The sequence below is a fragment of the Medicago truncatula genome, chromosome 8 (assembly GCF_003473485.1).
Source record: "Medicago truncatula cultivar Jemalong A17 chromosome 8, MtrunA17r5.0-ANR, whole genome shotgun sequence".
In the NCBI taxonomy this organism is placed as follows: Eukaryota; Viridiplantae; Streptophyta; class Magnoliopsida; order Fabales; family Fabaceae; genus Medicago; species Medicago truncatula.
The window spans coordinates 1517338-1531341 of NC_053049.1; the positions used below are offsets into that span (position 1 = coordinate 1517338).

A 14004-nucleotide genomic window follows, 5' to 3' on the forward strand; every position below is an offset into this window, starting at 1 on the left:
TTGATATGGGACTTGGCTGGACACCCAAAAACACCTAATTCCCTATTAGAGTTCCTTTTCAAACTTAATTGCAGCATTTATATTGTGCCATATGATATGTCAGATTGTACTGTTTTCAGGGAGAAGGTTTAACCAGTATTGAGCCGACAACATGAGCAATAAATGATGTGTGTACATTTCCTGGTAGTGGTTTGATCCTGTTTGCCTTGGACCTTAGCCAAATACCATCATACATCATACCCTCCCTCAGACCTGTTCCCAAATTCACGGTATGATTGTAATTACTTCGGTATTGCTATTACATTACGTAGTCTTTATTTTGCTTATTGACATCAGAACTATTTTTACAGCAGGAACTAAAGATGGGTAGACAAACAACTATCTATGATCATTACAAATTTTTGACAAAGGAGGAGCTTGACAGATTAAATTTGACCAACCTGATTGGCACCAATGTACTTAGAGCCTACATGCACGGCTTCTTTATCAATTATAAATTATACAAAAAGGTAATTTGTCTTTGACGTTTCTTATTCATTTAGACATATTTCACAAGTTATTGAAATGCTGAAAACTTTTTTTGTTTTTCTATTTTGAATTTCCTATTTTTAAGTATCTTCAGACTTTCCCCAAATTTTTGTATCAAATGAAGTTGATAAAAAGTATTTACAAGCCTAATGAAAAAGGATATTGTTAGGACAGTTAATAAAGAGTATAGCAGCAAAAAGCCTTTGCTACTCTATCATAGTAGGAGATAAGATTTAACTACCTTTTGAGTTAGTTAGGTGGTTATATATTTTCTGTTTTTAGTTAGATTAGTTAGTTAGTTCCTATCTTGATTGTTAAGAGAGTAGGGAACTTGTAAATAAAGGTTTCCTTTCTTTAGAAGGGATTTTTAGGTTTTGATTGGAACATTGTCAAGTGTACAGAAGTATCTTCCTCAGTGTATCTTTTCTAGTCTTGCTATAAAGAACCATGACAGATATGTTTGATGAATTCAACACCCTATTAGTGAAGGGTGCCCTGAAAATGAAATATGATACAAGATGGTGACAATGACACGATCAAGGATAAAAAAATTCTACCAAAATCTATTTGTGGATACTTCTAATTTTCTAAATCATTTTAGATTTGAAAAGAAATAAAAAATAGGGTTAAATATGTTTTTGGTCCCTATAAAATTGGGACCTCTTAAGTTTAGTCCTTACTTAATTTTAATAGTTCTTTGAGTCCCTAAAAAAAGTTTATGCACTCAATATTAGTCCCTACTCAATTCAAATATGTTTAATTTATGCTTAAACTTTTAAGTTTTTGAACAATTTTTTGCAAACATGTTAAGAACGTTACTAAAAGTTCCTCAGCAAAAATTTATTTCTATGTCCAGATTTTGTTACTTTTATCTTTAACTTTTGTCTTTTAACAAAATTATAAAATTCATAAGCTTTTGAATTCACTGCCCTATTTTTTCTTTTAACAAAAACAGCTGCAGTATCTAATCTTCTGCCATTCGCTATCGCCCATTTGATACCGGCAGATCCCAACTGATTTGGTAATTGCAGGTTTGTTTTCTTTCCCATGATATTCTCGACAGCAAGAAGGCATGATATCAGAGTCGAAACCACAGCAGCGTTACTCCCAGAAAGCTGAGCAACCCCAAACTTATCTACTTCGTGTGAACAGACAATCAGTGAGGCAACAATCCTTGAACACCAAGCATATGGCTGCATGCAAAAGCAAACATGCTTTTTAATAACTCGCATACAAAGGTCTTGTTTTGATAAACAACTTAATTGAGAGCTTATAGATTAAGCTTTTAGCATGTAAGTGTTTATATATAAGCTATTTTTATAACAAAAGGTAAAATAAAGTTGAACTTTTTTCACAAGTTAAAAGTTGTTTTCACAAGCTCTTGGAGAGTTGCATGTGGAAATAAACTCAAAACAACTAATGGACATGTCATAAGCTCTCCCAAACAGTCTCACAAGTGTTTATGCTAGTAGATAAACTCAAATAAGTCCATCTAAACAGACCCAAATACTACAAGTCTACAAGGCCTCTCATCAAAGGCAATGGACAAGTGATTTTCTGTCACCGTTGGTTTTATAATTTGTAATGTAAAAGGTGGCAGTGGCAATTCATGTTTAACGGGTTGGTCTTTCCCTCGATATGTGCAACCACCTTTATCTGTGCATGCAGCAACATTTGTCATCATTTTCTCAGTAAAGGATGAGAGCTTTTGCACGTGTAAACAGTTCAAAATCTTTCTCTAGTTTTACTTTTATTTACACATGAAGAGGGATGGCTGATATATCAAGTATCAGCCATACAACGATTGGTTGCAGGGGCGATTTTACATTTTCTTTGGGTGTAACACAGAAAATTCAATATATAGTAGGATATATTATTGTCTAGAATTGTTACATAGATGAACTGTACCAGTTATATATACTAAGCTTGAAATTGACTAAACACATATTAGTATATAAATAAGAGTATTGGGTTAGTATATCATGTCGGCACAACATCATAGTTGGTTATAGTCTCATTACTTCAACCATGTAAAATAACTTCAAAGCTCAGTGAGGACATAAGGTTTCTACCTTCACTTCATTCAATATGCAGACACCCTGTTTTCAAGGCAGGAGCTTATGTTTCAAACAAACACAAGATGAGGTTTCAGGGTGTTAAAAACTTGAGTTTTGTCACTTTTGAATTTGGATACAAGAACATTAAACTATCCATTTCCACGGGAACCATTGCATAACAACTAGAATTTTGATTGCCATACAAAGTAGGAAAAAATGAAAATACAAAGGAGGTTGAGAAACAAGTGATATATATGTGATTTAATAAAGAGGAAAAAATGAAAATACAAAGGAGGTTGACAAACAAGTGAAAAGTAGGAGGTGTTGGGGAGAATGGAAAAGTAGAGAAGGAAAATGAGAGTTGTGGGTATTGATTGCCATATCAAAAAGCTTACGAATTTGTTCCTTAATCTCAGAACTTCTTCTGGTTTTGGAGACATTGAGAGTGGTGACGAAGGATTTTGAAGTTAAGATTTTTGAATCTTGCTTAATTTATACCTTTCTCATTATTATCATATGTGTGGTACCTGAACAACAACCTGTGACGATGTGATATGATTTTCACCAACATGGATAGTTAAGTCGAACCTCTTACTTAAATGTTGGTGGGGTTAAAAACATCTTAATCGTCTTCTTTAAAACTGTGTTTGACATGAGAAAAACTAAGAAAGAAAAGAAATATATGGTAAAAAATGAGAAAAATAATGAATACAAAAAGAAATTCATTAATATTAAAATAATTGTCAATTAAAGAAGAAATCAATTTCTCATAACAAGGGAGGTAGCATAGCTTCCATCCCTCGGACTCCAAAACCCTATGTATTGGACACAAATTCAAGTGTATTTCATTAGCTAACTCCTTTAGTCAGACGACACGACATTTTAACTTGAGTTAAAATTCTTATATTGTATTAGTGAATTTGAATCTTAATGTGCAAGATATTAGAGAAAGGGTCTCGTTAATAAATGTTTTAAGAGTCCTTGTTTTAATTAGCATTTCTCTAACAAGTGCCCTTTAAGTGTCCTTTCAATTAGTTTCAATTAGGTCATTGTCAATTCGTGTATCTTCTTATTTTTCGGTTTAAACATAATCATTTGATGATTATTTATTTTTTACAGAAAGATCAAATGGTTAAGATGATTAGTTTTAGGTGTAAATACTATAGATAACTCACCTGCATATGCAAGTATGTTCCACATAATCACTACAGATTAATATCCATCTCTAATTTCTAACAACAAAATTGAGAACCTTTTCCTTCTATCCCTACCAACTATATAATTATCAACTCTACTTGAATACATCCAATTTGTATAGCCTCTTACAAGCATGTTGTTTAGTCCAGTTAAGTAGCAACCAAACCACGTACCAATGTACCATCTAGGTAGCCTGAAAAGCAAGGAAAAGATGTAATTTTTGAATAAGCATCCTGCGAGTACCAAAACGTGGTGTATTGCTTGTGATCCAGTCCTTCTCCAAATTACGTGATTTAAGATCAGACAACATCTCATCATGGAATACAGATACTATTTGGTAGATTGATGTCTTGAGAACATCAGCAATAGCATAAGCTTTTGAATTCACTGGCCCATTTTCTCTTTTAACAGCAGATCCCAACTGATTTGGTGATTGCAGGTTTGTTTTCTTTCCCATGAAATTCTCAACAGCAAGAAGGCATGATATCAGGGTTGAAACCACAGCAGTGTTACTCCCAGAAAGCCGAGCAAACCCAAACTTATCTTCTTTGCATGAACGGGCAGTCAGTGAGGCAACAATCCTTGAACACCAAGCATATGACTGCATGCAAAAGCAAATGAAAGCTTTTTTAACTCGCATACAAAGGTCTTGTTTTGATAAACAACTTGATTGAGAGCTTATAGATTAAGCTTTTAGCATATAAGTGTTTATATATAAGCTATTTTTATAACAAAAGGTCAAATAAAGTTGAACTTTTTCACAAGTTATAAGTTTTTTTCACAAGCTATCTTGGAGAGCGCATGTGGAAATAAACTAAAAAACTAATGGACATGTCATAAGATTTCCCAAACAGTCTCACAAGTGTTTGTGCCAGTAGATAAACTTAGGGATGGCAATGGGTACCAAATGGGTAGGGTACTACAATGCCCATCCCCATACCCGCATTTATTAAAATTACCCGTGCCCTCGTGGGCAACAACTTTAGTGCCCTTCCCCATACCCTATGGGTACCTAAGTGCCCATACCCGCACCCATTAACCTCACTTTAACATTAGTCAAATTAAAAAAATCCAAAATATCTCCAAAAAAATGTACACCGGCAGGATGGAGTTGTTATTGTATTAAGCAGTTTTTTGGTTTAGGTTTTAGTTTAGGCTTAAATAGCTAAATAAATTATTTAATTATACACTAAAAATAAATAAATTACTTATGATATTAAATAAATATGTATATGCGGGGTTGCGGGCCTAGGCAGTATAGTACCTTTACCCGTGTCCATAGCCATTTAAATTCGTGGGTATTACCCGGACCTATGATAGCGGGGTTTTACCCTACCCATTGTGGGTAATTTATGCGGGTATCCATTGGGCCTGGGTCCAATTGCCATCCCTAGATAAACTCAAATAAGTCCATCTAAACAGACCCAAATACTACACTACAAGTCTACAAGGACTCTTGTCAAAGGCAATGGACAAGTGATTTTCTATCACCATTGGTTTTATAATTTGTAATGTAAAAGGTTGCAGTGGCAATTCATGTTTCACGGCAGTGGCGGAACTGGGGGGTGGCAAGGGGGAGCCACCGCCACCCCATTCTAAAAATAAATAAATTTTTTTATATACTGGAAATTACAAAAATATCCTTCAATAGTACTAATATTTCCTATTCAGTCTCATTCCCTCTTCCTGTTTCTCTTTCATCTGAGAAACGCGATCCTTTTCTTCTCCCAACCAAAGCAAATCGATCCACCACCGCCGGTGAGCCGCGACCACTCTCCTCCTTCTCCATCCATCACCGCCGCCGCGATTACTCTCCTCCTTCTTCAGTTTAGAGAGCTATCTCCATCTCTCTCCACAAACCCTAATTGTTGTAACTTGTAAGGTAATGTGAAATTGAATGTAATTTCCTTCAATTATGATTATGATTTGATGATTACATGTTCTTTAGTTGATTGCCATGAGTTCTTTAGTTGATTGTCAACTCTAATTGTTAAACCTGTTGACTGTGGTTCTTTGCCCCTTTGGTCGTAACCATATTCACTGTCCTTTGTTAATTGATAAATTCATAATTGCACAACCTTTACTCTCTTTACAAAGATTTTTTTGTTAATCATAGTTTTGATCATAGCCTAGTGATGGTTTCACTTTCTAATGAAATTACTTGTTTAAGTCTTTGTGGTAAATTCTTGGAGGAATCTACTGATTAATTTTATGTGAAATATAGTATTATTGATGTAGGACTAAACTTTTTACATCTTAAACTGCTCCAAATTGAAAGCTAATGGAGTGGAATGGATGATGACTCAAATGATATGCAGTTAAAATGCTGTATATTTGATGGTTGTTTGAAATTGTGAATATTTTTATGTAATGTTAGATAAATTGGAGCAAGAAGATAGCTATGCGGTTGTAGCTTAATGTTGGAGAAGAGAAGAAGAGTTATTTATGATAAAATGAAACCTTAGAAAAGAACTTTGAGTTTGACAACTAGCTAGAGCAAGAGCCATAGGAGAGATCATGGTTTAGTATTTGGAGCTGTCTGTGCCTTACTGCCAGTTTATTTTCTGCTGTTTTCAGTTTTTTACTGGTTTTTTGGTGCTACTGGTGTAGCAGATCAGCGCTGCTTGCAGCTGTTTTTCTGTCTTTGGTGGTTGCTTTTCAATGATGCTTGGCTAGTTCGGGAGTGAAGCAGGGGTATGCTTGCTCTATGCTAGTATATACTTCGGCCTCATTGTTTGATGCCATTGTTGGTTTTGGGTTTCCTCGGTGAATTGGTGTTACGTATTTAGGCGGCACCTCTTTGTATTTTTTCCCGTTTTTTCCGCAAGTTTTTTTAATAGCAGCCACCCCAAACTTTTTTGTCTGGCTCCGCCACTGTTTCACGGGCTGGTCTTTCCCTCGATATGTGCAACCACATTTAGGAATTGCATTATTTGTGCATGCAGCCACATTTGTCATCATTTTCTCAGTGAAGGATGAGAGCTTTTGTTGTGTAAACACTTCAAAATCTTTGTCTACTTTTACTTTTATTTACATGTGAAGAAGGATGCTGATATATCAAGTATCAACCATACGACAATTGATTGCAGAGGCGGCTTTACATTTTCTATGGGTGTAACACAGAAAATTCAATATATAGTAAGACATATTATTGTCTAGGATTGTTACATAGATGAACTATACAAGTTATACTAAGCTTGATATTGACCGAACACATATTAATTTATAAATAAGAGTATTGGGTTAGTATATCATGTCAGCACAGCATCATAGTTGGTTAGAGTCTCATTACTTAAATGTTATATCAAGTTATCCTTTTTATAATGCATCCAATCCTATAATTTCAACCATGTGAAAAAACTTCAAAGCTCACTTCATTAAATATGCAAACACCCTGTTTTCAATGCAGGAACTTGTGTTTTAAACAAACACAGGATGAGGTTTCAGGGTGTTAAAAACTTGAGTTTTGTCACTTTTGAATTTTGATACAAGAACAACATTAAACTATCCATTTCCAAGAGTACCATTGTATAAAAACTAGAATTTTGTAGTGTTTTGAGTCTTCGAAGATTCTGATTTGAATTTGCATTCTATTTCTTTTTTATATCATAGCATGTTTCTCTGCATCATCCATCCAGACCATTTTGGCTCCACAAATTTAAAATAAATTTCACAAATATCATATGCAAAGTGAAAACTTGAAATCAAACAGTAAGGTCTAGAAGACACTGTTTCAGAGATTTTGTTACACTTGAGTTTAAAAGTTTAGCGTGACCACCCAAAAATCTTAAAGCTTTCAAGTTATACGGAAAAAATAAATGATTTCTTAGCAGAAAATAAACAATCTACAAATAATAGAGTTATACATGTACCTGGAAGTTATCCAGTTCTTCTATGTGCTTCACATCTGTTGGGGAGGATAATTGATTTGATAGATTTGTAGGTTTCCCGGCAGAATTCCCCAAGTCCTTGCGTAATCTTGAGGCAAGTTGTTCCAAAGGCCTCAAGCACACAGCAATTACCAATTTGTAAGTCTGACCGGTTTTTTCAAAAATTGCCGCACGCCGCCAAGCGTCAACATTGTTCTCGGAAACCATACAGAGATCAAGATAAGCATGATATCGAAGAAGAGATGTTGGATTACTCCGCTGTAGAACTGAAAGGAGGAGCTCACTTGGATTTTTCTCTGCGGCTGCTGATCCTTTTGGGGGAGCAAATACGAATCTCTTGGTATGTAAAACCTATATGTATCATATTTGACCAATATAGAGACTCAAGTTAATATGTAAGAATGCTGTCTTCTGAGGACTGATACACATATAAAAGGGATTCATTATGCATTGTATAGATTAACTCAGTTGTTTCAAAATTATTTCTTATTTTAAGTTACAAATGTGTAACCATGCCGGGTTGAACATTTTTCGGCCATTTGTGCATAAGCATAAAACAATGCACAGACACGGTAACATGCACATTTAGAACAACAATTCAAGTAACACATCCTAAAATAACAACTAAAAAACAGGTATAAAAAGTAAAACATTGCAAAATTTAACAACATTTGAAGCTGAGTGAAAAATAGGAATGAAGAATTAAACATTGTGTAAGTAGGAACACAAACCCGATGTAAAGTATGAGTCAATTCCCAACAGAAGAAGATAGCAAAAGTAGCAACAAATAACACAATCTGCTCGGCTACAAACTCCCGAGTTGCAGTGATGCACTTGATGAAAGGGTCAGGGTCAGGAATCATCACCGATAAAATAGCAGAAGAAAAGAAACCAACAATGGAAAGCTTATAAGCATATTTAGCAGCAAAAGGAATCCGCCTCTTAAAAGTCAATAAAGGATGATGCTGCATACAAACAAACATGTCAAAATCAATTCTACAACTCAAAAGTAAAACTTTAAGGAAACCCATTTGATTAAAAAGCTTAAGTAATTAACCTGAATAAAGGGAAACTCAAGAACCCAAAGCCAACGACGGTTATCAACGTAAATAACCCCATAATAGGCACCAACAAGAAAACCCCTAAACCCAACTCTTCCAAAGAGACAAAGCGCCGCAACGGACCAGGAGAACGCGAAGATGGGGACAAAGAGAAGGAAAGCGAGCGAGAGGTTGATTTTACGAGGACCAAAAGGTGAAGGGATTAAGGAGATAGAAACGGAGAAGATGAATTGGGAAAAGAGGAAAAGGGGAAAAGACGAAAATGAGGTGTTGGGGATAATGGAAAAGTAGAGAAGGAAGATGAGAGTTGAGGGTATTAATTGCCATATCAAAAAGGTTAGGAATAATTTGTTCCTTAATCTCACAACAACTTCTCTTGGTTTTGGAGACATTGAGGGTGAGAGTGACGACGATTTTCAAGTTTGGGGTTTTTGAATCAGCTATGCTTGCTTAATAATTTGCTTAATTTATATATGTGCGGTATCTGAACATACATGAGACGACGTGATATATTTTCACCATTATTATGGAAATAAATGGTTAGTCGAGTCTCTGGCTCAGTCTATTTGTCCGACAAAAGTTATTATGCATAAAACATTTTCTTATGCACCATGCTTAAACATCACTTCACAATCATCAGATTTAGTGTATACGTGTAATAATCCACGTTCATTTTCAAAAACAACTTATATATTCAACAATCCTTTTCTTCCTATTTCTCATTTTCAAAATTGTTTTTCAAAGACAAACAGGAAACAAGCGTAGATTTAAGAATTAAGATATGAACAGAAATACTTTCTACCTCCTTCTCTTTGATCAATTCGATTCTTGATGGATCGAAATAGTGATTTAGCTTAGTGATTTTGGTGGCTTTGTAGTGAAAACTCAAAAAATGAATTGCTGGAAAATGAATTTACTATTCAAGAAGAAGACACCGCCGGTGGAGATTTTGGTGGTTTTGGAGTACAACTCACAGAAACCATTTCCACAGCAAAATGGTTTTTGAGTACAACTCAGAGAAACCATTTCTTTCCTCCTCCTCCAATTGTGTCAGTTCAAAACTGAATGATGGCAATGGCTCTAGGTCCTTAGTTTTTTCATCTGCTGGAAAGCATTAAGTACATCTAATGGTTTTAGAGTACAACTCACAGAAATAATTTACACAACAAAACGGTTTTGGCATAATTTTATACAAAACATAATATAATAAGGACATTTGCGACTGTCATTGAACCAAATCAACACTCTGAAACCATTTCCAACTAACATATACAATTTTGATTGGCGGGGATGATGATGAATGACGGTGGTGATGATGATGATGATTTCGGTACGGTGATGATGATGGTGAATGACGACGATGATGATGAACGACGGTGTTGATCATGAGATTAAAGATTCCGGTGTTGATGATGATGAACGACGGTGATGATTCAGTTTGTTTCCGCGTTTGGTTCGTTTTGTTTTGTTATGTTTGGTCCCGCATTTGGTTTCCTTTGGGGGGTGTTGGAAACAGTTATGTTGGGCTACCGGTTAATGGGCTGGGATTTATGCACGGTGCATAAGGATTTCCTTATAAACCATTTCCACAGCAAAATGGTTTTGGCATAATTTTATACAAAACATACTATGATATATGTAGGGTGATGGAAACCATTAAATACATCTAATGGTTTTGAAATACAACTCACAGAAACCATTTCTGGATTTATGCAGGGTGCATAAGGATTTCCTTATGCACCATAACGGCAGCATGTCGATGGCTGTTAAAAATTAATAAGGAAAAGAATTATGATGTGATTAAATAAATACTCCACACTCATTTTATTTTATTTTTAATAAATACTCCACACTCTACTGGGTTATTTCCTTTTCTTATATAAAAATAAATGAGAAAATAATAAATAAGAAAAGAAAATTCTTAAAAATAAAATAATTATCAATCTAATACTATTATAACAATAATAATAATAATAATAATAATAATAATAATAATAATAATAATAATAATAATAATAATAATAATAATAATAATAATAATAATAATAATAATAATAATATATTAAAATCAAAGTCCAACAAGTTTATTAATTTTTTTTTTCTTCAACAAAAAGTTTATTAATTTTTTTTTTTGACAAACAATAAGTTTATTAGTGTTCCAGTACAAAATTTGTTTATTATTTCCTTTTCTAATTCATTAACTTGTGTACTTAGGACATAAGTAAGCATGTCATCCTCGTAAGCTTAACTCAGTTGGTCGGAACAGTACATAATATATTTGAGGTTCAGGGTTCAAACCATGACCATCCTTCATTAATTGAATCATTAACTTGTGTGCTTAGGACATAAGTAAGCATGTCATCCTCGTAAGTTTAACTCAGTTGGTCAGAACAATACATAATATATTTGAGGTTCAGGGTTCAAACCATGACCATCCTTCATTAATTCATTAACTTGTCCTCTCTCTCTCTCTCTCTCTCTCTCTCTCTCTCTCTCTCTCTCTCTCTATATATATATATATATATATATATATATATCTACGCAATTAACACATTGACATCCATATGATACTAGTTTCCTTAATTCTCATCTGTCAATTTCATCTTTTAATTCGTTTATCATCAGTCTCTCATCAAAATTCACATCATAACCGCAACAACATATTCAAAATCCCGCAAATTCCACGTTCATCGCCCTTATTCCTAAGGTGGTTAGTCCTCAACAGCTGAATCACTTTCGACCTATATCTCTTGTGGGGAGTATGTATAAGGTATTGGTGAAGGTTCTAGCTATTCGACTTCGCGAGTCATTTATAGTGTTGTATCAGATTCTCAGGCAGCCTTTGTCAAAGGAAAACTGATTTTGGATGGCATCCTCGTTGCTATTGAGGTTGTTGATGAAGCGCTCCGGTTAAAAAAAAATAAATGCTTTTATTTAAAGTAGACTTCGAAAAGGCTTGCGATTCGGTCGACTTAAAATATCTGGATGTTGTTATGTTAAAAATGAATTTTCCTACTCTATGGCAAAAGTGGATTTCAGAATGTGTTGGATCAGCCACGACATCTGTGTTGGTGAATGTGAGTCGTACGGAGGAATTTCCTATGGAAAGGGGGCTTTGTCAAGGAGACCCTCTTTCACGGTTTTTATTTTTGTTAGCAGCAGAAGGTTTTAATGCGTTGATGAGGTCCTTGGTGGTGGCGGGAATGTATAGTGGTTATCATGTGGGGTGTGCAGATGGTGTCTCTGTGACTCACCTTCAGTTTGCATATGACACATTATTAATGGGAGAAAAAAGTTCGGCAAATGTTGGATCCATAAGGGTAGTCCAGACCATTTTTGAACAGGTGTCTAGGCTGAAGGTGAACTTCCACAAAATTATGCTCACATGGGTTAATGTATCAGAATCCTGGTTGAATGAGGCTACTTCAGCTTTGCATTGTCGAGTGGGATCTTTGCCCTTTGTGTATTTGGGGTTACCGATTGGTGGAGATGCTAGAAGATTAGAGTTTTGGAAACTGGTGGTTGATCGGATTGTTTCTACACCGTCGTGTTGGAAAAGCAAATTCTTACCGTTAGGGGGCCGTATGATTCTCTTGAAATCTGTCATGTCCTCTCTGCCGATTTACTTTCTTTCCTTCTTCAAGGCTCTCGTAGGTATAATTTCTTCTATGGGTTCGATTTTTAAAAGTTTTTATTTTTTATTTTTTTTTTTTTTGGGGGGGGGGGGGAGGTGAGGATTTTTGGAAAATATATTGGGTACATTGGGACTCCGTGTGTTTACCTAAGGAGGATGGAGGGTTAGGTGTGCGGAAGTTACGTGAATTTAAAATATCATTGTAAGAAAAGTGGTGGTGGAGGATGTTAGTTGATGATGACGGTTTTTGGTATCGAGTTCGATACGGGGAGGAGGGTGGTCGTTTAAAGGAAGGGGGCAGAATTGTTCTTTGTGGTGGAGGATGATGGTTGGGATCCGAGATGGTGTTGGGGTAGGAGTGGGGGGTTAGTTCGAGGATAATGTTTGTAGAGTTGTAGGAGGAGGACTCAGTACTTTTTTTGTCGACATACAGCTGGGTGGGCGGTGTTCCATTACGGGTCAGACTCCCCCGCCTTTTTGACTTGGCTGTTGATAGATGGGTGACGGTGGAGGAGGGGGTGCCGCTTGGGTGTGGAGAAGGCGTCTTCTAGCTTGGGAAGAGGAGAGTGTTAAAAAGGTTTATTACTATTAAAAGGAATATTACGTGGCTACTTTGCCCATGTGATTTGGTGTAATTGTTGGGAGTTAAAATGCATGAATGATGGTTACAACGTTAGAAAGTTGTTTATAAATAAAGTCATATGCATGTACTCCAAAACACACACACACAAAAGGAAAACACTTGTGCTTCTACGAAAATCATATAGATATGGCATCAAGGCCTGAAATCCTGACTGATTGGCCATGGAAGCTTTAAGGTATATATAGTGGAGGAGGGGGTTCCGCTTGGGTGTGGAGAAGGCGTCTTCTAGCTTGGGAAGAGGAGAGTGTTAAAAAGGTTTATTACTATTAAAAGGAATATTACGTGGCTACTTTGCCCATGTGATTTGGTGTAATTGTTGAGAGTTAAAATGCATGAATGATGGTTACAACGTTAGAAAGTTGTTTATAAATAAAGTCATATGCATGTACTCCAAAACAGACACACACAAAAGGAAAACACTTGTGCTTCTACGAAAATCGTATAGATATGGCATCAAGGCCTGAAATCCTGACTGATTGGCCATGGAAGCTTTAAGGTATATATATATGCAATTAACACCTTGACATCCATATGATTCTACTCATCCCTAATCATCACCCCTTGATTACACTATCATTCAAACACTAATTCTTCTTTAACCTACCAGATCGTCTAATCTTTTAAAGGCTAAACACTCAATTCGAAAACCTAAAATAGTTTCCTTAATTCTCATATGTCAACTTCATCTTTTAATTCGTTCATCATCAGTCTCTCATCAAAATTCACATCATAACCGCAACAACATATTAAAAATCCTGCGAATTCCACGTTAATCTCTCTTATTCCTAAGGTGGTTAGTCCACAACATCTGAATGACTTTCGATCTATATATATATATATATATATATATATATATATATATATCTTGTGGGGAGTATGTATAAGGTATTGGTGAAGGTTCTCAGCTACGACATCTGTGTTGGTGAATGGGAGTCCGACGGAGGAATTTCCTATGCAAAAGGGGGCTTCGTTAAGGACACCCTCTTTCGCCGTT

At 35.5% G+C, this 14004-nt stretch overlaps 1 protein-coding gene across 1 annotated transcript; it reads right to left on the bottom strand.

Moving 5' to 3' along the window:
* Nucleotides 1-3709: 3709 nt before the first annotated feature.
* LOC25500139 (uncharacterized) lies at nt 3710-9239 on the bottom strand. The gene is made up of 4 exons (XM_013588469.3): nt 8730-9239; nt 8404-8637; nt 7655-8023; nt 3710-4383 (listed from the first exon to the last, which is right to left on the bottom strand). The coding sequence occupies exons 1-4, from the start codon at nt 9123-9125 to the stop codon at nt 3967-3969; spliced, it is 1416 nt and encodes a 471-aa protein (XP_013443923.2). The 5' UTR covers nt 9126-9239; the 3' UTR covers nt 3710-3966.
* Between the last annotated feature and the right edge of the window lie 4765 nt (nt 9240-14004).